At 49.2% G+C, this 13,524-nt stretch overlaps 6 protein-coding genes across 6 annotated transcripts; 3 read left to right on the forward strand and 3 right to left on the reverse strand.

Moving 5' to 3' along the window:
- Positions 1-4,794: 4,794 nt before the first annotated feature.
- On the reverse strand, positions 4,795-6,614 carry GIQ15_02415 (multidrug resistance protein fnx1; the record flags this gene model as incomplete). The annotated part of the gene is made up of 2 exons (XM_033549832.1): positions 4,795-4,913; positions 4,982-6,614. The coding sequence occupies 2 exons, from the start codon at positions 6,612-6,614 to the stop codon at positions 4,795-4,797; spliced, it is 1,752 nt and encodes a 583-aa protein (XP_033406993.1).
- Positions 6,615-7,441: 827 nt separating this feature from the next.
- On the forward strand, positions 7,442-8,332 carry GIQ15_02416 (GMP synthase; the record flags this gene model as incomplete). Its single annotated transcript, XM_033549833.1, has 3 exons — positions 7,442-7,679; positions 7,744-7,970; positions 8,048-8,332. The coding sequence occupies 3 exons, from the start codon at positions 7,442-7,444 to the stop codon at positions 8,330-8,332; spliced, it is 750 nt and encodes a 249-aa protein (XP_033406994.1).
- A 525-nt stretch (positions 8,333-8,857) lies between these two features.
- On the reverse strand, positions 8,858-9,586 carry GIQ15_02417 (DUF775 domain-containing protein; the record flags this gene model as incomplete). Its single annotated transcript, XM_033549834.1, has 1 exon — positions 8,858-9,586. The coding sequence occupies one exon, from the start codon at positions 9,584-9,586 to the stop codon at positions 8,858-8,860; it is 729 nt and encodes a 242-aa protein (XP_033406995.1).
- A 362-nt stretch (positions 9,587-9,948) lies between these two features.
- Positions 9,949-10,955, forward strand: GIQ15_02418 (thiamine pyrophosphokinase; the record flags this gene model as incomplete). The annotated part of the gene is made up of 2 exons (XM_033549835.1): positions 9,949-9,989; positions 10,040-10,955. The coding sequence occupies 2 exons, from the start codon at positions 9,949-9,951 to the stop codon at positions 10,953-10,955; spliced, it is 957 nt and encodes a 318-aa protein (XP_033406996.1).
- Positions 10,956-11,240: 285 nt separating this feature from the next.
- Positions 11,241-11,747, reverse strand: GIQ15_02419 (DNA-directed RNA polymerase I; the record flags this gene model as incomplete). Its single annotated transcript, XM_033549836.1, has 2 exons — positions 11,241-11,361; positions 11,413-11,747. 2 exons carry the CDS (start codon positions 11,745-11,747, stop codon positions 11,241-11,243), a joined length of 456 nt encoding a protein of 151 aa, XP_033406997.1.
- A 296-nt stretch (positions 11,748-12,043) lies between these two features.
- On the forward strand, positions 12,044-13,301 carry GIQ15_02420 (uncharacterized protein; the record flags this gene model as incomplete). The annotated part of the gene is made up of 2 exons (XM_033549837.1): positions 12,044-12,506; positions 12,571-13,301. 2 exons carry the CDS (start codon positions 12,044-12,046, stop codon positions 13,299-13,301), a joined length of 1,194 nt encoding a protein of 397 aa, XP_033406998.1.
- Positions 13,302-13,524: the final 223 nt, after the last annotated feature.

The following is a 13,524-nucleotide window of genomic DNA, read 5'->3' on the forward strand; positions in this document are numbered from 1 at the left end:
CGTCTCTCAGAGGGTAGATGGAAAATATCAAGCCCACCGGTATTCAAGGCATTTGGAACAGCAAGAAGCATTTGAGGCGGTAATGGTGATTTAGATTGTCCTTCAGGTTCGACGGCCCCTCCGGGCTGAGGCTCATTCTTTGCTGGGAGGAAACAGTACCCAAAAGGACAGAAGTTCAAAGCATTGACGGAAAGAGAATGGATTAGCCATGGTTCATTCCGCTCTTGGTCGTCGCTTTGCGTGTCAACGGGTAATTTGTTTCCCACGACATCTTCATCTTTGTCATTCAATCTCCAGACGCAGAGTTTATGGTCTCTCCCATGTCTAAACTCACATAAAGTCATATAACAAGATGTTAGTGATGCGTATATAGAGACTGGAGTATCTGGTAAAAACCCACGTAAATATTCTCTTCTCTAGACCGGCTTGAAGCTCAACGCCAACTCCAGTAACACCTAAGATGGCCCCGTCATGAGCTTTCCAGCATGCAACCGCTCGCTTGCTAGTCATGTTCCACACAACCACCCATCCGTCAGCATCGCCAGAAATGAGCCTGGAGTTCTTGCTATAGAAGTTGAGGGAGTGTATTGGGCTCGTATGCCCCCTAAGAACATAAATAGGGGTGGCAGGGGGGAGTTTCTGTCCTTGCTCAGACGAGCTTTTGTTGGCGAAGGACGACGACTCCTCGGTTGCCATGGTTCCTGGGAAGATCAATCGGGGAAAGGTATTGCTAGGGGGTTATTATTATCTCCTAGGTGGATTTAAACCGAACGATCATACGGTCTCTTTACATAACCGGTATGGTTGTTTGCTAAATGTAGTTTTATATTGGTTGAAGTTGATTGAGAAAAGAGTCTTGGCCTTTGTTCCTTTGTCAACGTTAGGCTATTTATTGAGCGTAGGTTAGAACTTCATCTACAAATGCACCAAGGGAGTAATGAATATGTACTCTAGAGAGGGAAATAGAGAGAGACGGTAATATAACATATATGCATTTCATTTCCCATTTCCTCGAAAAACAATATGCTCTGAGTCCCGTGCCGTTCCAAGCCCGCTGATATCTACATACAAAACTCATGAACTCGCCCACCGGAAGCCTTAACAACAGTAACGAAAATATTAAATCTGTAAATTTTGGTCCATCAAAACGCCAGAGAATGAGGATGACCGGAAAGAAAATGATACCGAGAATGATATATTAATAGTAAACTAGAGTTAGAGGGCGTTGGTTTCCGTCTTTGAAAATCGTGCGCCATCTATTTAGGCGGAAATAGATAGGGGAAGACCATGGTAAAAATTTCCAAAACCCATGCAATTTCCGACCTCTCACTCATCGTTCGTCGAAAGAATCAATAGTGGCCATATTGGTAGTTGCCCTGGGGATTGTTTTGTGGTGCAACATAATGGCTTTGATATGGATGATTTGCTGCATTAAAATCTGCAGCTGCCATCATTGGATTTACAATCCCCTGCGGCATACTAGGTCGAGGTGGGGCAAGCTCTACCTCGGGGGGTACTAGTGAAGAGTTCAGATTTAAGGAGGATGCGGTGGTGGTAGTTGTGGGAATCGAAGATATTGTAGGTTGGTGTTGATGCTGCTGGTGCTGGTGCTGGTCCTGTGGTATCACCTGGGCCTGGTCGGCTTTGACATTCCATCCCCATTTTTCCACCAAGTCCTGCTGGAGAGAGCCAATTTGCCATCCTGTCTCTTTAAGAATTTTGCCCATGATTTCCAGTACCTGTTCCTGCGAGACGCGGTTGACAAGACATTCAGCTGCAATAATAAGGCAGCGAATGGAAACGCTAGCGACCCCTCTGGACAGAAAAAAAAATCAGTATTGCCTACAAATAAATATTGGACGAACAGAGAATTTGCAACATTTAAGCCAGTGGTTAGATATCAGGGCAAACCTTACCTATCTTTAACATGAGCCACTATGCCACATATGTCATACGCGTGGCTTTGTTGCGTTGCAAGCATTGCTTCGCTAAATTGGGATTCCGTAGGATGAATTTTCGCAAGGAGAAGACAGGATGTGTGATAAAACAATCGAGCCACAACAGAAGATCGTTTTACCAACCTAATCCTGATTAGCATAAGTGTGATGGCCATATAGACAAATATGAGCTGCCCTACTCAAGGGGCGTGGGTGAACTCACCAAACCTCGGGAAAAGACGACTTCGTCTTTGACTGCCATGATTGCAGGTACCCAAGCGGCCGCATCGATCGAGGAACACACCTCTCCCACTCATCACACCAGTCTTTTATTCTATTCCACTCATCGCTTTGACGGCCTAGGTCAACCTCATGGCTCTGCCTATCATGCAGCAGAGGCTGAGGGGTCGTTGCTCGAAAGTTAGCGACCTTTGCACAGATATATACAATTCTGTGTGTCCATAATTCTTCGTTGCCGACGATATTCGGATGGGCTGGGATCATATTCATGTCCACACCCCAGGTATCTGGGTCCCAAGCTAACCTCCAATTATAATGAAGACAGCTTAGTAGTTCCATCCCGACATTTAGCCAAAAGCATGCACCACCGACTCCAGGTGATTTCCCGTCCCAATGGCATTCCTTGATGAGAGCTCGAGCGCCAGCTATGTGGTTCATCCGCTGCGTCGCCTTCGTTGACATGATCTCATAAACATTGAGGACAACAGCTGTGGTAGCGGAAAGTGCAGAGTCGCGATTAGGGTTTTGGAGATATCTGAGAAGATCTTGGGTGGCCGAATTGTAGTAATATAAAGCTTTCTCCTCTTTGTATGTCGAATTTACAAGATGTAAATGGCGAGCACCACATGCTAAAAGAGCATTCAGTAGCATTGGCTCGCCTAGAGCATAGAACGGTATGATACGGGTAAACTACACAAGTAAGTAAGTAAGCCTTATTTCCGAGCATGTAGATGAACAGAGTACTTGATTCGGGATACGTACATGTTTCATGGCATCCATTGAATCCATCCATAGCCCGACCTCTTCCACAAATACCTGCATAAGAAGCACCTCTTCCGGAGAATTTAGACACGGCCTTGGGTCCCTTGGTGGTTTCAGTGTCAGCACAGGTGGTTGTGGCATGGGGTGATCTTGAACTACATGGTTAGAAGAAGATGATTGTTGAGTAGTCTGAAACATAGATTCATACCCTTCAGCGGACGGGGCTTCAGGAAATGACAGTAGGGACGGCGCATTGGTTAGGCCCTGATGGGAAGAGATTGGAAATCCCATCATATTCGAAAACCCGAATCCTGGCGCCTTTATGAACTCTTCGTTTCTTATAGGATGGTACCTCTCAGATCCGCCCAAGTACTCAGAAGCTATCTCTCTCGACTCGTCCCGGAAGTTCACCTGCCATGTCTGGGGAGAAGGCGCAGCATATGGCGGTGCAGCAACCTGTGTGTCAATAAAATTGAGCCTCACACCACGCTTGCATTTTCTATCCGATTTCTGGCAATTCAGACATCGTGGGACGGCCTCGTCACACTTGAGATGCCGTTCTCTGCAGGTTAAGCACCCCGTTCTGACTCGCTTCGGCTTTGGCGTCGCCGCAGCCTTTGCCGTACTTGGGCTGCCGCCTGCGGTTGTAGCTGCCGAAGCCTCATCTCCTCCACCAGCATCTTTCTTCCCGTTATTCTTCCGCTGCCCAGCTCCCTGCCCAGTGCCCTGAGCGGCTGGTAGGAGTTGATAGGAGCCTCTGATCTCATTACTTTCGGCCAGCGAAGGTATCGCATTCGAGGGTGACAGGGCTAGTGGCGAGTCGAAGTCGTTGTCCTGCAGCAATTGCCGACCAAGACCGGATGCCATGGATATCTAACTCATACGAGTAGGCTAGATACCGTGGGAATATCCAAAGATGCCTATTCCCGAGCGCCCTTCTGCTTCTAATCGGCTAGGCGACGGGGGAGTTGCGTGTGGGAGTCCCCGTTCGTTCGAATTGCCAACCCTATCGCATTCTCAGCTTGCCAGCCGGGGGATCAGGCTAACAGTCGCAAATCCTGCCGCGGATATCTGCAATCCACCTCAATGATGACTGGTCAATTCGGACGGCCCATAGGGCTTAGTACTGGATGTCGTACTTGCAAGCTGCGTCGGATGGGATCTTGGTAACTCGCACCCACGAATGGCGTAGTCGGCTTCGTATCTAGAGACGGGGAGATCTGTTAATCAATATATGCATATATAAACACGCGTCGAATCGGACAGGGCCTTACTCCGGGAGGTCAGAGGTGAATATATCGAGTGCGGTGTCCATTGAAGACGGCGGGTTGGTTGAGCTGGAGAAGCACAAGAAATACCATCACACTCCCTAGCTTAAAACTCGGAAATATAGGCCCAGGACCGCCCCCTTGCCAGTAGGTAACGTTCTACGCCTGGTAACCCAAGGTTACGGTTCTTGGGAGCTAGACTTTCGTTTTCTAATTATGATGAACTTCGATCGAGATGCATTCTCTCCTTCTATTCGACGGCGATGAGAGTAATCATCCAATTTTCCTGGGGTTGAGCATACGATTAGGAGATCACATTCGGATCTGGCCTGGGGGGGGGACAAACATCCAGCTTTTCTTTCTTTTTTTATTCTCGTGCTACTAAATAGGCGGGTGATCGGATGGTCAAATGGGGTTATATGCTTAAGAATGAATGTACTTTTAGCCGAATTTGTCCTCTCTATGGAGCATGTACGGATGCATGGAGCGAGCTGCCAAAAAATAGTACGCCCCTGTACTCTAAAACTGTCAAATAAAACACCACGCCTCATGTGATATATCTGAACGGACTACTGAAAATGTAGAGCTCATGGCTTTCGGCCTAGGCGAGGCAGCTTGACGGGCAGCACGATGAACAGTGACACCCAGGCCCAGAGGACGCCAATTATAAAGGTTAGGCGGAGCGCCTGCTCGTACGCTCCAATAACTAGAACAGGCCTTGTCAGCATCGAGGACTATTGAAAACATATGTAGAGAGGCCAAAGTTCAACATACCCTGGTCCCGATGGACTGGATCCAGGTGAGATATCTCGGTAATGGACTCGCGAACCCGTCTAATAATGTCTGCTTTATCGTCGCCCGTGACCGTCTGCTTGAGATAGAACAGAAGGGAGTTCTGGAGTGTCCAGCTACTGACCGCAATACCAAAGACTGATCCTAAACTTCGGAACAGCCCAAGGGTGGTAGTGGTGACAGCTTGCTCCGCTTGAGGGCTAATAGCAAGTGTAGACACCAATGTTGTTGGGAATGCGAATCCCTGGCCGAAGCTAGAAGGGATCAGAGCGAGCATAGCCAGCCAGCCTGGAGTACTCCTTGTCAGGCAGCCGGTGACTATACCTGCAATGACGAAACAGACATTCCCCAGTATAATCGTGGGTTTCAATCGTCGACTCCAGGTGATGAAAAACCCCGTGGAGACGCTGGTTACCGTGAGTGCCAGGCAAGATGTAAGAATCCTGAGCCCAGAGGTAGTTAGTGATTCTAGCTTCACGGCCTGGAAGAATAGCGGTACGTTGAATAAGACAGTATTTATGACCATGTTTCCAAAGAAATTTGAAATGATCAGATTAGCCTGGGGGAATTTGGATAGGAGTTCCAACGGCATGACGGGTCGTGTGGCTTTTGCTTCCACCATCAGAAATGGCACCACGCAAAGGAAAAACATCACGAGGGACGATATCACCAGTGGGTGATGCCATGGTAGAACGTTTCCTCCAAGATTCATTGCCAGCAACAAAGTTGTAACTCCGCTAACTAGCAAAAACGACCCCTTTAGGTCGAGAGTGTTGATCCCCTGTTTAAGGGTCCAACCCTCATTACGGGCTAACTCTGGGCCTAGAGTCGAAGGGACCGTAAAGTATGCCAACACCATGTAAAGAAAGATGAAGGGTAGTTGTATGCCAAAGGCAGCTCTCCATCCTAGGGTGTCTGCTATATAGCCGCCGCAAGCAACACCAAGTGACGAACCGGTCCCGTAAGCAAGGTTGAGATAGGACTGATATGTCCCTCTATATTCAACGCGGACAAGATCAGAGCTGATGATCATTCCGACCGATATGACCCCTCCAGCTCCCAGGCCACAAATGGCACGAGCAGCAATGAAGCTGCCGATGCTCTGAGCGGTAGCACACCATGCCGTCGTAATGAAAAATGTAACAACCGCAAATAGATAGACCGGTCGTCTGCCAAAGACATCTGAGATTCGACCAAACACGGGCTGGAATGCGGTGGAAGTTAACAAAAAGACGGTAGAAAGCCATGATGCAGAGTTGGCTGCGTGGAAATGCGAAGTCACGGCCGGGTGAATGGAGGCCATCAGAGTCGAGTCGAAGTTCGCCAGCAGCCAGGAGAAGAGAATACCGGAGAACACTCCCCAGAATTCCGCGTGAGTGACGTTGATAAAGTGAGGATGTGCATCTGGCTTCGCTTCGGTTGATGCATAAGGGCTGTCGCCAGGTATCAGGTCTGGAAATGGCTCGGTTCCGCCTATACTGACGATGGACTGGACTTTGGCAAGGTCGAAATCTGCAGCCTCCTCGTCGACGACAGCTGACGCCGCATCGTTGAACCCTGGGCGAAGAAGGGACGTCGTCTCATCGGCATCATGTCTAGACGTTGGAGCGGTCATGCTGAAGTCTGGGTGTATCGTCCGGCGGCGCCCCGTACGATATTGGATTGTGGCTTCAGATGGACGTTGACCGCAACGACAGCAGTCAACACGCTCGATCCAGCAGCACACGGCCAACCCCTGGCCTTTTTATATTCAGCCATCCTTCGCATATTACGAAATACTATGCCGAAGGAACCGCGAGTCGCACAGGATACCGCATATCCTGTGGCTAATTTTTTTGATAAAGACGCTGATTGACTGATTGACCGCTGCTTGCCAGGATGTGGAACGCCCTAAAATGGTATATTCTCAGATGCTAGCAAGCCGGCCATCGCTTGCGTGGAGCCATACGAGGTGAACCATCTTATCTCTCTCTCCAAGTCGATCGCTCAGATGATCTAGGTATAGAGATGCATGTCACTATCGAAGTCCTGTCCTCCGTATGGCAATAGACTCCTTTGCCCCCTGTTCCTGAACAGCTGCAATCCAAATCCCAGCCTAATGATGAGTAAGCTACTGCCGTTGATTCCTGATTCTTGTTCAAGAGAAGAGAAGAGAAGAGAAGAGTCGGGGGTAGAGTATATCGTGGAAGGGGTTTGATGCCGGACATCTGGGTAGAATCCAACCTGTGGACCAAACCACCAGATTATCTAGTTAAACGGCTCCATCTCCGTATAAAAAGAAAAAGAGCCCCTCACCCCTCCCCCGGCTTTGAGTTCCGGCGCAAAAGGAGGCAAAGGGCGTGTCACCTTCATCACTTCAGTGGGGGATGCTGCATTCCCGAGTTTGCTCCGACACCAGCAAGTCTGATTCTTAGATAGAAGCTCAGAAGAAGAACCGGCCAGATGAGACGTCCAATCCGCGTTGCCGTCCTTAAGTGCGACTATCCGCTGCCTAAGACGGAGGAAAAATACGGAACTTTCGGCGGTTTGTTCAAGTTCCTGCTGGGAGAGTCCACGAAGGCCTTGAACAGACCAGATATCATCGATCCTGAAGCTGGATTGGAAGTATCTGAGTATGACGTCGTGAAAGAGGCCTATCCGGCCTTGGAGGATGTTGATGCTATCCTGATCACCGGGTCGAGTATGTTGTCTATTTCCATATCTATCAAAATCGTCTATGGATGCTAATATGAATATTCTCCTAGAGTCCGATGCTTTTGACTCCACGCCTTGGATCGTGAAGCTCGTCGAGTTTACCGCAAAAGCCCTCGCCCAGGACCGAGTTCGAGTGATCGGAGTGTGCTTCGGCCATCAGATCATCGGACGAGCGCTTGGTGTCAAGGTCGGTCGTAGTGACGCAGGCTGGGAGGCAGCTGTACATCCTCTCACCCTGACCGACAAGGGCAAGGAGATATTTGGCGTGGAACAACTGGTATGTCTACCTTTGATAGACCTTCATACACCGATGGCATTGAAGGCGGATAAACTAACGTGATTCTGAATGAATAGAGCATCATGGAAATGCACCGTGACATCGTGTTTGATCTCCCGCCGAACGTCGTCTGCCTCGCTTCGACTCCCAAGTGTGCCATCCAAGGCATGTATTCTCCCCGTAAATTTATCTCCGTCCAAGGTCATCCCGAGTTCGACAAAGATATAGTTATGGAGATTATGCAGACCAGAAAGGCAAACTACCCCCCAGACGTCTTCGATGAGGCCATGAAAGTCATTGGCAACAAACAGGATGGCGTCCTTATTGGACAAGCATTTGTGAAGTTCTTGGCTGAAGAGTAAGGGATAGACATCTCGGATGTTGCTAAATGGTCAAGAGGCGGGTTCTATACACTTTAGACAAGTAGACGAGATATAAAGTATACGTATATATGAAATTACGACAAGCAGTGCAAATTGAATACCTCTACTTTATATTGCTAGAGCTGGCCGAGAATAATTTGGTAAAAGCCGATCAGATTAGTTTTCAATACGGCTCAAAAAGAGCTAATAGTGCCAATAAGAAACTCTTTAGCTAGAAAGAGTAGAGTGTTAAACCGCTGGACAAAAAGATCATGGGTATATTATCCAGCAGCATGTCTGATGGGCCATTGGCACCCGGAAGATGGACGTCACACATCATATAACGGACTTTTTATACCCAAGACGATAGACCGAGAGCCTTCCACCGCTGATCAAGAGACCGAATACGCAAATAAACATATCACCATCGCACGAATTATAAATCATACAGCCTCCTCTTCAAACCAGTCATAAAATATGCAGCCCTGCATCCGTTGCCACCGATTATCATTAGATATTTTTTTCTCAGTTGCCTTCTCTCTCTAGAAATCCTGGATCAGAATCGATCCTTCTCTCGAATTTCGCCCACCAGTCCCTAAAGCTTTTCAGTGGGACGACCTCCTCCCCCTGTGCTCGGGGGTCTGATGCCGCAAAACTAGCGAGGAAATTAAATGCATTTCCAATAATCCTTTGTGCTAGAACTTTCGTCGACACGTTTGGTCGTGGTGATGATTGACCAGCCAGCCTCACGAGCTCCATGCCCGTCGACGGCTGCGCTTGTGATTGTTGCAAGGTAGCCAGCTTCTCGCGAACCATTTGAGTTGACTCGATTGATATCCCCAAGGTGATGGTGGCATTTGGATTAGCAACGTTTACATTAGCGGCCCCTTCGTCCATCATTTCATTCTCCTGCTCTGCTTCTGTCATTGGCTTCTGGGAACCGGGGATGCTGACTTTGAATATGGCTGACGGCTTCTCGTTGGCGATTGCTCCCAGGAAGCGGAACTCGGGTTGCTGCTGTTGCTGCCCATTGCCCAGGGTTGTGTTCGAAGACTGGTTTGGGAACTGTATGTACACTGCGGCAGCGGCATCTGAAGGAAGGGTGACTCCCGGTAACAGGAAAACAACGATATGGGAGAATTTTGGCGCAGCTGGGAATGTGAATGCAAAGTTCGTTGGAGGCGTATTAGGGTCTGGCTGTATTGGAACGGCTTCAGTGAGACATGGCCTTCCTGGTAGGACGACAGAAAACATGATTCTAGAGAACGAATGACGGCTGGGAGAAGTGAGAGACGGTTTAACTCGAGTCTCAACTCTCACAAGCTAAGCCCAGGCGTTAGTGGCAGGGTATAGAGGTCGTACGTGAGCTGCTAGGGTCCTCTACGGACGGCGAACCAGGGGATATCATCAGGTCTTATGCTAGATCCGCGTCGAAGATGGAAGAAACCAAGCGATCAAAACAAAAAAAAAGGTACTAGGATGCTTATCGATAAAAGACTGCACAATGAGATCATGATATGACCACGTGACTATATATATTCAAGTGGATGGATGAACAAGATGAAAGAGGAAGAAAGAGACGAAGACAGCGACGTTCTGGCTGACTGCTTGCAAAGATGGGGAAGTCCAACCTGGATCTTATCAATGAGTGTGATGCGTGAGTGTTTATTCTCTAATTGTGATCCCTTAGTCTAACTGTCGGAGTAGATTCCCTTACTACCATGACAACCCCGCAGACTATCAGAAATATATAGCAAACTACCATGCATTCAAGATCTCTGGCTACAATGAAACTTTTGGACTCGTCCTCAACTCTATAGTGGAGAAATTCCCCTGGCCAAAGGAACACTGGGACGTTGACAGTGAATCACGGACGGTTACACTGCTTGTTCCCAAGGGTGCTACGGAGGCCGAGCGAAGTGCCGTCCTAGCCCAGACTCTAGAGACAGCTGCGAAGAGTGGGAATTTTGAGGTTCTCAAGGGCTGGCGGAATGAGCTATACCCAATCTACGGCCCGCAAAAGGAACTGGTTGCCAGTGTTGAACGAGCGGGTAGCAGCCTGTTTGGGATTCTGAGCTATGGAGTTCATATGACGGCGTATACCAAAGACCCGGAAAAGGGTATTCAGATATGGGTTCCAAGACGTTCGAGGACAAAGCAGACGTATCCCGGAATGCTAGACAATACCGTTGGCGGTGGGATCGCTACCGGAGAAGAACCCTTTGAAAGCCTGGTCCGCGAGGCGATGGAAGAAGCATCACTTCCAGAAGACATCGTGCGACGAGACGCAAAGTCCTGTGGATGCATAACGTATACCTATGTCCGTGACGAGAGGGCCGGTGGTGAGACAGGACTGTTGCAGCCGGAATGCGAGTATGTCTATGACCTGCCGCTCGACCCTAGTGTGGTGCTCAAACCGTGCGATACCGAGGTGGAGGAGTTCCAGCTATGGAGTATCGAACAGGTAAAGGAGGCATTGTCGAATGGCGAATTTAAACCAAATTGCGCCCTTGTTCTCATAGATTTCTTTATCAGACACGGGTTCCTCACGCCGGAGAACGAGAGGGACTATCTAGAAATATTGGCAAGGATACATCGCCGCCATGAATTCCCTACTGCCTAACCTATCTTTCTTCGGCTTGTGGCCTCCTTTTTTCTCCCTGTTGGATCTTGTTTCAATCAGCCTTTAATAGATAGACATATATCCAAGGGCCGTGTCTTGGGATGACCATTTCATCCCACTTCTAACTCAGACGCCAGCGCTCATGCAAACCAAACCCAAAACATAAAGACCAGACTTTTCATCTCCATTGTGTTTGATTCAATAAGTCGACATAATACGCAAGACCAAGTGGTTTTTTTCTAGGCGAAACGGCGGTTTGGTAAAATCTGACCTTCCTGGAGGTGCCTATTTTTTCATAAGGAGGTAGACGTAATCGATCTTGAGCGGACTGAGTTTGTTGTACGGGCCATCGAGATACAAAAGGAGGCCGCCGAAGGAAACGAAAACAGCCCTTTGTAGATAATGCCTATCAGTATACCAGAAACCAGATAAAAAGGATCAGGAATTTCAAACCCACATGTTACCAGCGGTACCGCTCTCCTCGAAGCGATAAACCTTCCCGTAGCAGACGTAGTCGTAGTCATTCGCAAGAGTATTCTCTCCCATTCCTACATCTCTCCATGCAGCTCTTTCGCCAGTCGCTTCTTCTTTACCGTCTAGCGATAACGTCGACGCCAGAGCCAACGACAGTGACTCTCCAGGAGCGCATGGGTACAGCTCCGTATTCACATCCAGCGTGAAGGTGAGAAGATGGTCCGTGGACGTACAGCTGATGCGCGAGACGCGGTCATATTTCTGAGCGTTGATGGAGGTGATGCTGAAGGTGTCTTCGAAAAGGATCGGGTCTGACATTGTGGACGAGACGGGTATTCAACCTCCCTGTAATCCTGCTTCTGCTCTCTTCTCTGTCTTCTCCTCCGTCTATTGAACGGCTAAGGTATAGCTATATGCAGCTGCTTCCTGGGTTCTTCGAGCGCGGCGAGTTTGGTGAATTTGGCCCTGGCGATGGAAATTGTTTGATATCGACGATGCTGCCCTTAGCTTTTCTTGTGGAGCCGCTTTTAGAGAGAAATATCCAGCCTCAAAAAGCACGAAGAAAACAACTTGATATCATGACATACTGAAACACTTATTCCACGCAGATAGAGATGTCATTTCGCAAGAGGAATATAGGCCTCTCGTCTGGCACAGCCCGCGACCCTTCGTCGAATGCGCCGGCCCAGCATGTCAAACCAGCACCGATGCCCGGGTTACGCCCCTCACCCGTCGACGGCCGTCAAACTACGTCCACAGGCACTCCCACTCTAGATAATCTGCTAGCCGGCCATGCAGGATTGGCCCTGGGGAGCTCGCTCCTTGTCGAGGAGAGCGGTACAACCGATTTCGCCGGGGCGTTGCTGAGATATTATGCAGCAGAGGGCGTCGTCCAAGAGCATCGAGTTCACGTAGTGGGGTTTGACAGGCAATGGGCAGCTACACTACCAGGACTTATTGGAGCCACCGAAGCTTCTGAAAACAAGTCTAGTAGTAGGAGTAAGGATGATAAAATGAAAATTGCCTGGAGATATGAGCGGCTGGGAGGGTTTGGGCTTGGGATTGCCGGCTCCAGAGGTACGGGATTCAAACTCGCAATCTGGTTTATGAGCCTAGATGAACTGATCTGATTCCTATATAGTCCCGGCTGCAACTGCGGATTCGAATTCTGATTCCCAGCAGCTCGCTCAGGGCAATGCGCCAGCTGTATTCTGCCATGCGTTCGACCTTACAAAACGCCTAACCCATCCGTCTATCCCGTCCATAAACTTCATACAACTCTCAAAGCCAACCTCCAGCCAGGACTCGCCGTATTCATCCATAACCCGACAGCTATCCACTGCGATAGATAACTCGCCAGCCAATACTGTCCACAGACTCATCGTTCCTTCCTTACTTTCACCCGCCTTGTATACACCTCACGCGAGCCAGCCCGAGCACGTCCTTCAATTCTTACATGGCATCCGCGCCCTCCTTTCCACCCACGCACATAGGCTAACGGCCATGATAACGCTCCCGATATCTCTCTATCCCCGATCCTCAGGCCTTGTCCGGTGGATAGAATTGCTATCTGACGGGGTTATCGAACTCGCTCCATTCCCGCACACTCTCGACGCGAGCTCTTTGGCTAGTTCCGGGGCAGCCACAAATCAGGAAGAGCCTCCGCAGGGAATGCTCAAGGTGCATCGACTTCCAATATTGCACGAGCGTGGAGGCGGCATGGACAAAAATGTGGGTGAAGACTGGGCGTTCACGCTGAGTAGGAGGAAGTTTGCGATCAAGCCATTCTCGTTGCCTCCGGTAGACGGTGACAACGATGCGCAACAACACGATGCATCTTCCGGGCCTAAAAAGGCGGACCTGGAGTTCTAATCCTTTAAACAGGGGCAGCGGGTTGCTAACTCCGTTTATAACCCGTTTCGTCATCATGATCCCGTTCGTAAGTGATCGGCTCACTCAACATCTCGTCCAGCTCGATCTGTTCTGAAAGAGCTGGACCGCCACTGGCCATTGTCCGTAAATAGTTACGGTCGAATACTCCGCCCCGAGGATCTAACCGAAAGTCGACATCCCGACTCCCAAACGCCGTTCTCAA

The sequence above is a fragment of the Arthroderma uncinatum genome (assembly GCF_011692745.1).
Source record: "Arthroderma uncinatum strain CBS 119779 chromosome Unknown scaffold2, whole genome shotgun sequence".
Lineage (NCBI taxonomy): Eukaryota > Fungi > Ascomycota > Eurotiomycetes > Onygenales > Arthrodermataceae > Arthroderma > Arthroderma uncinatum.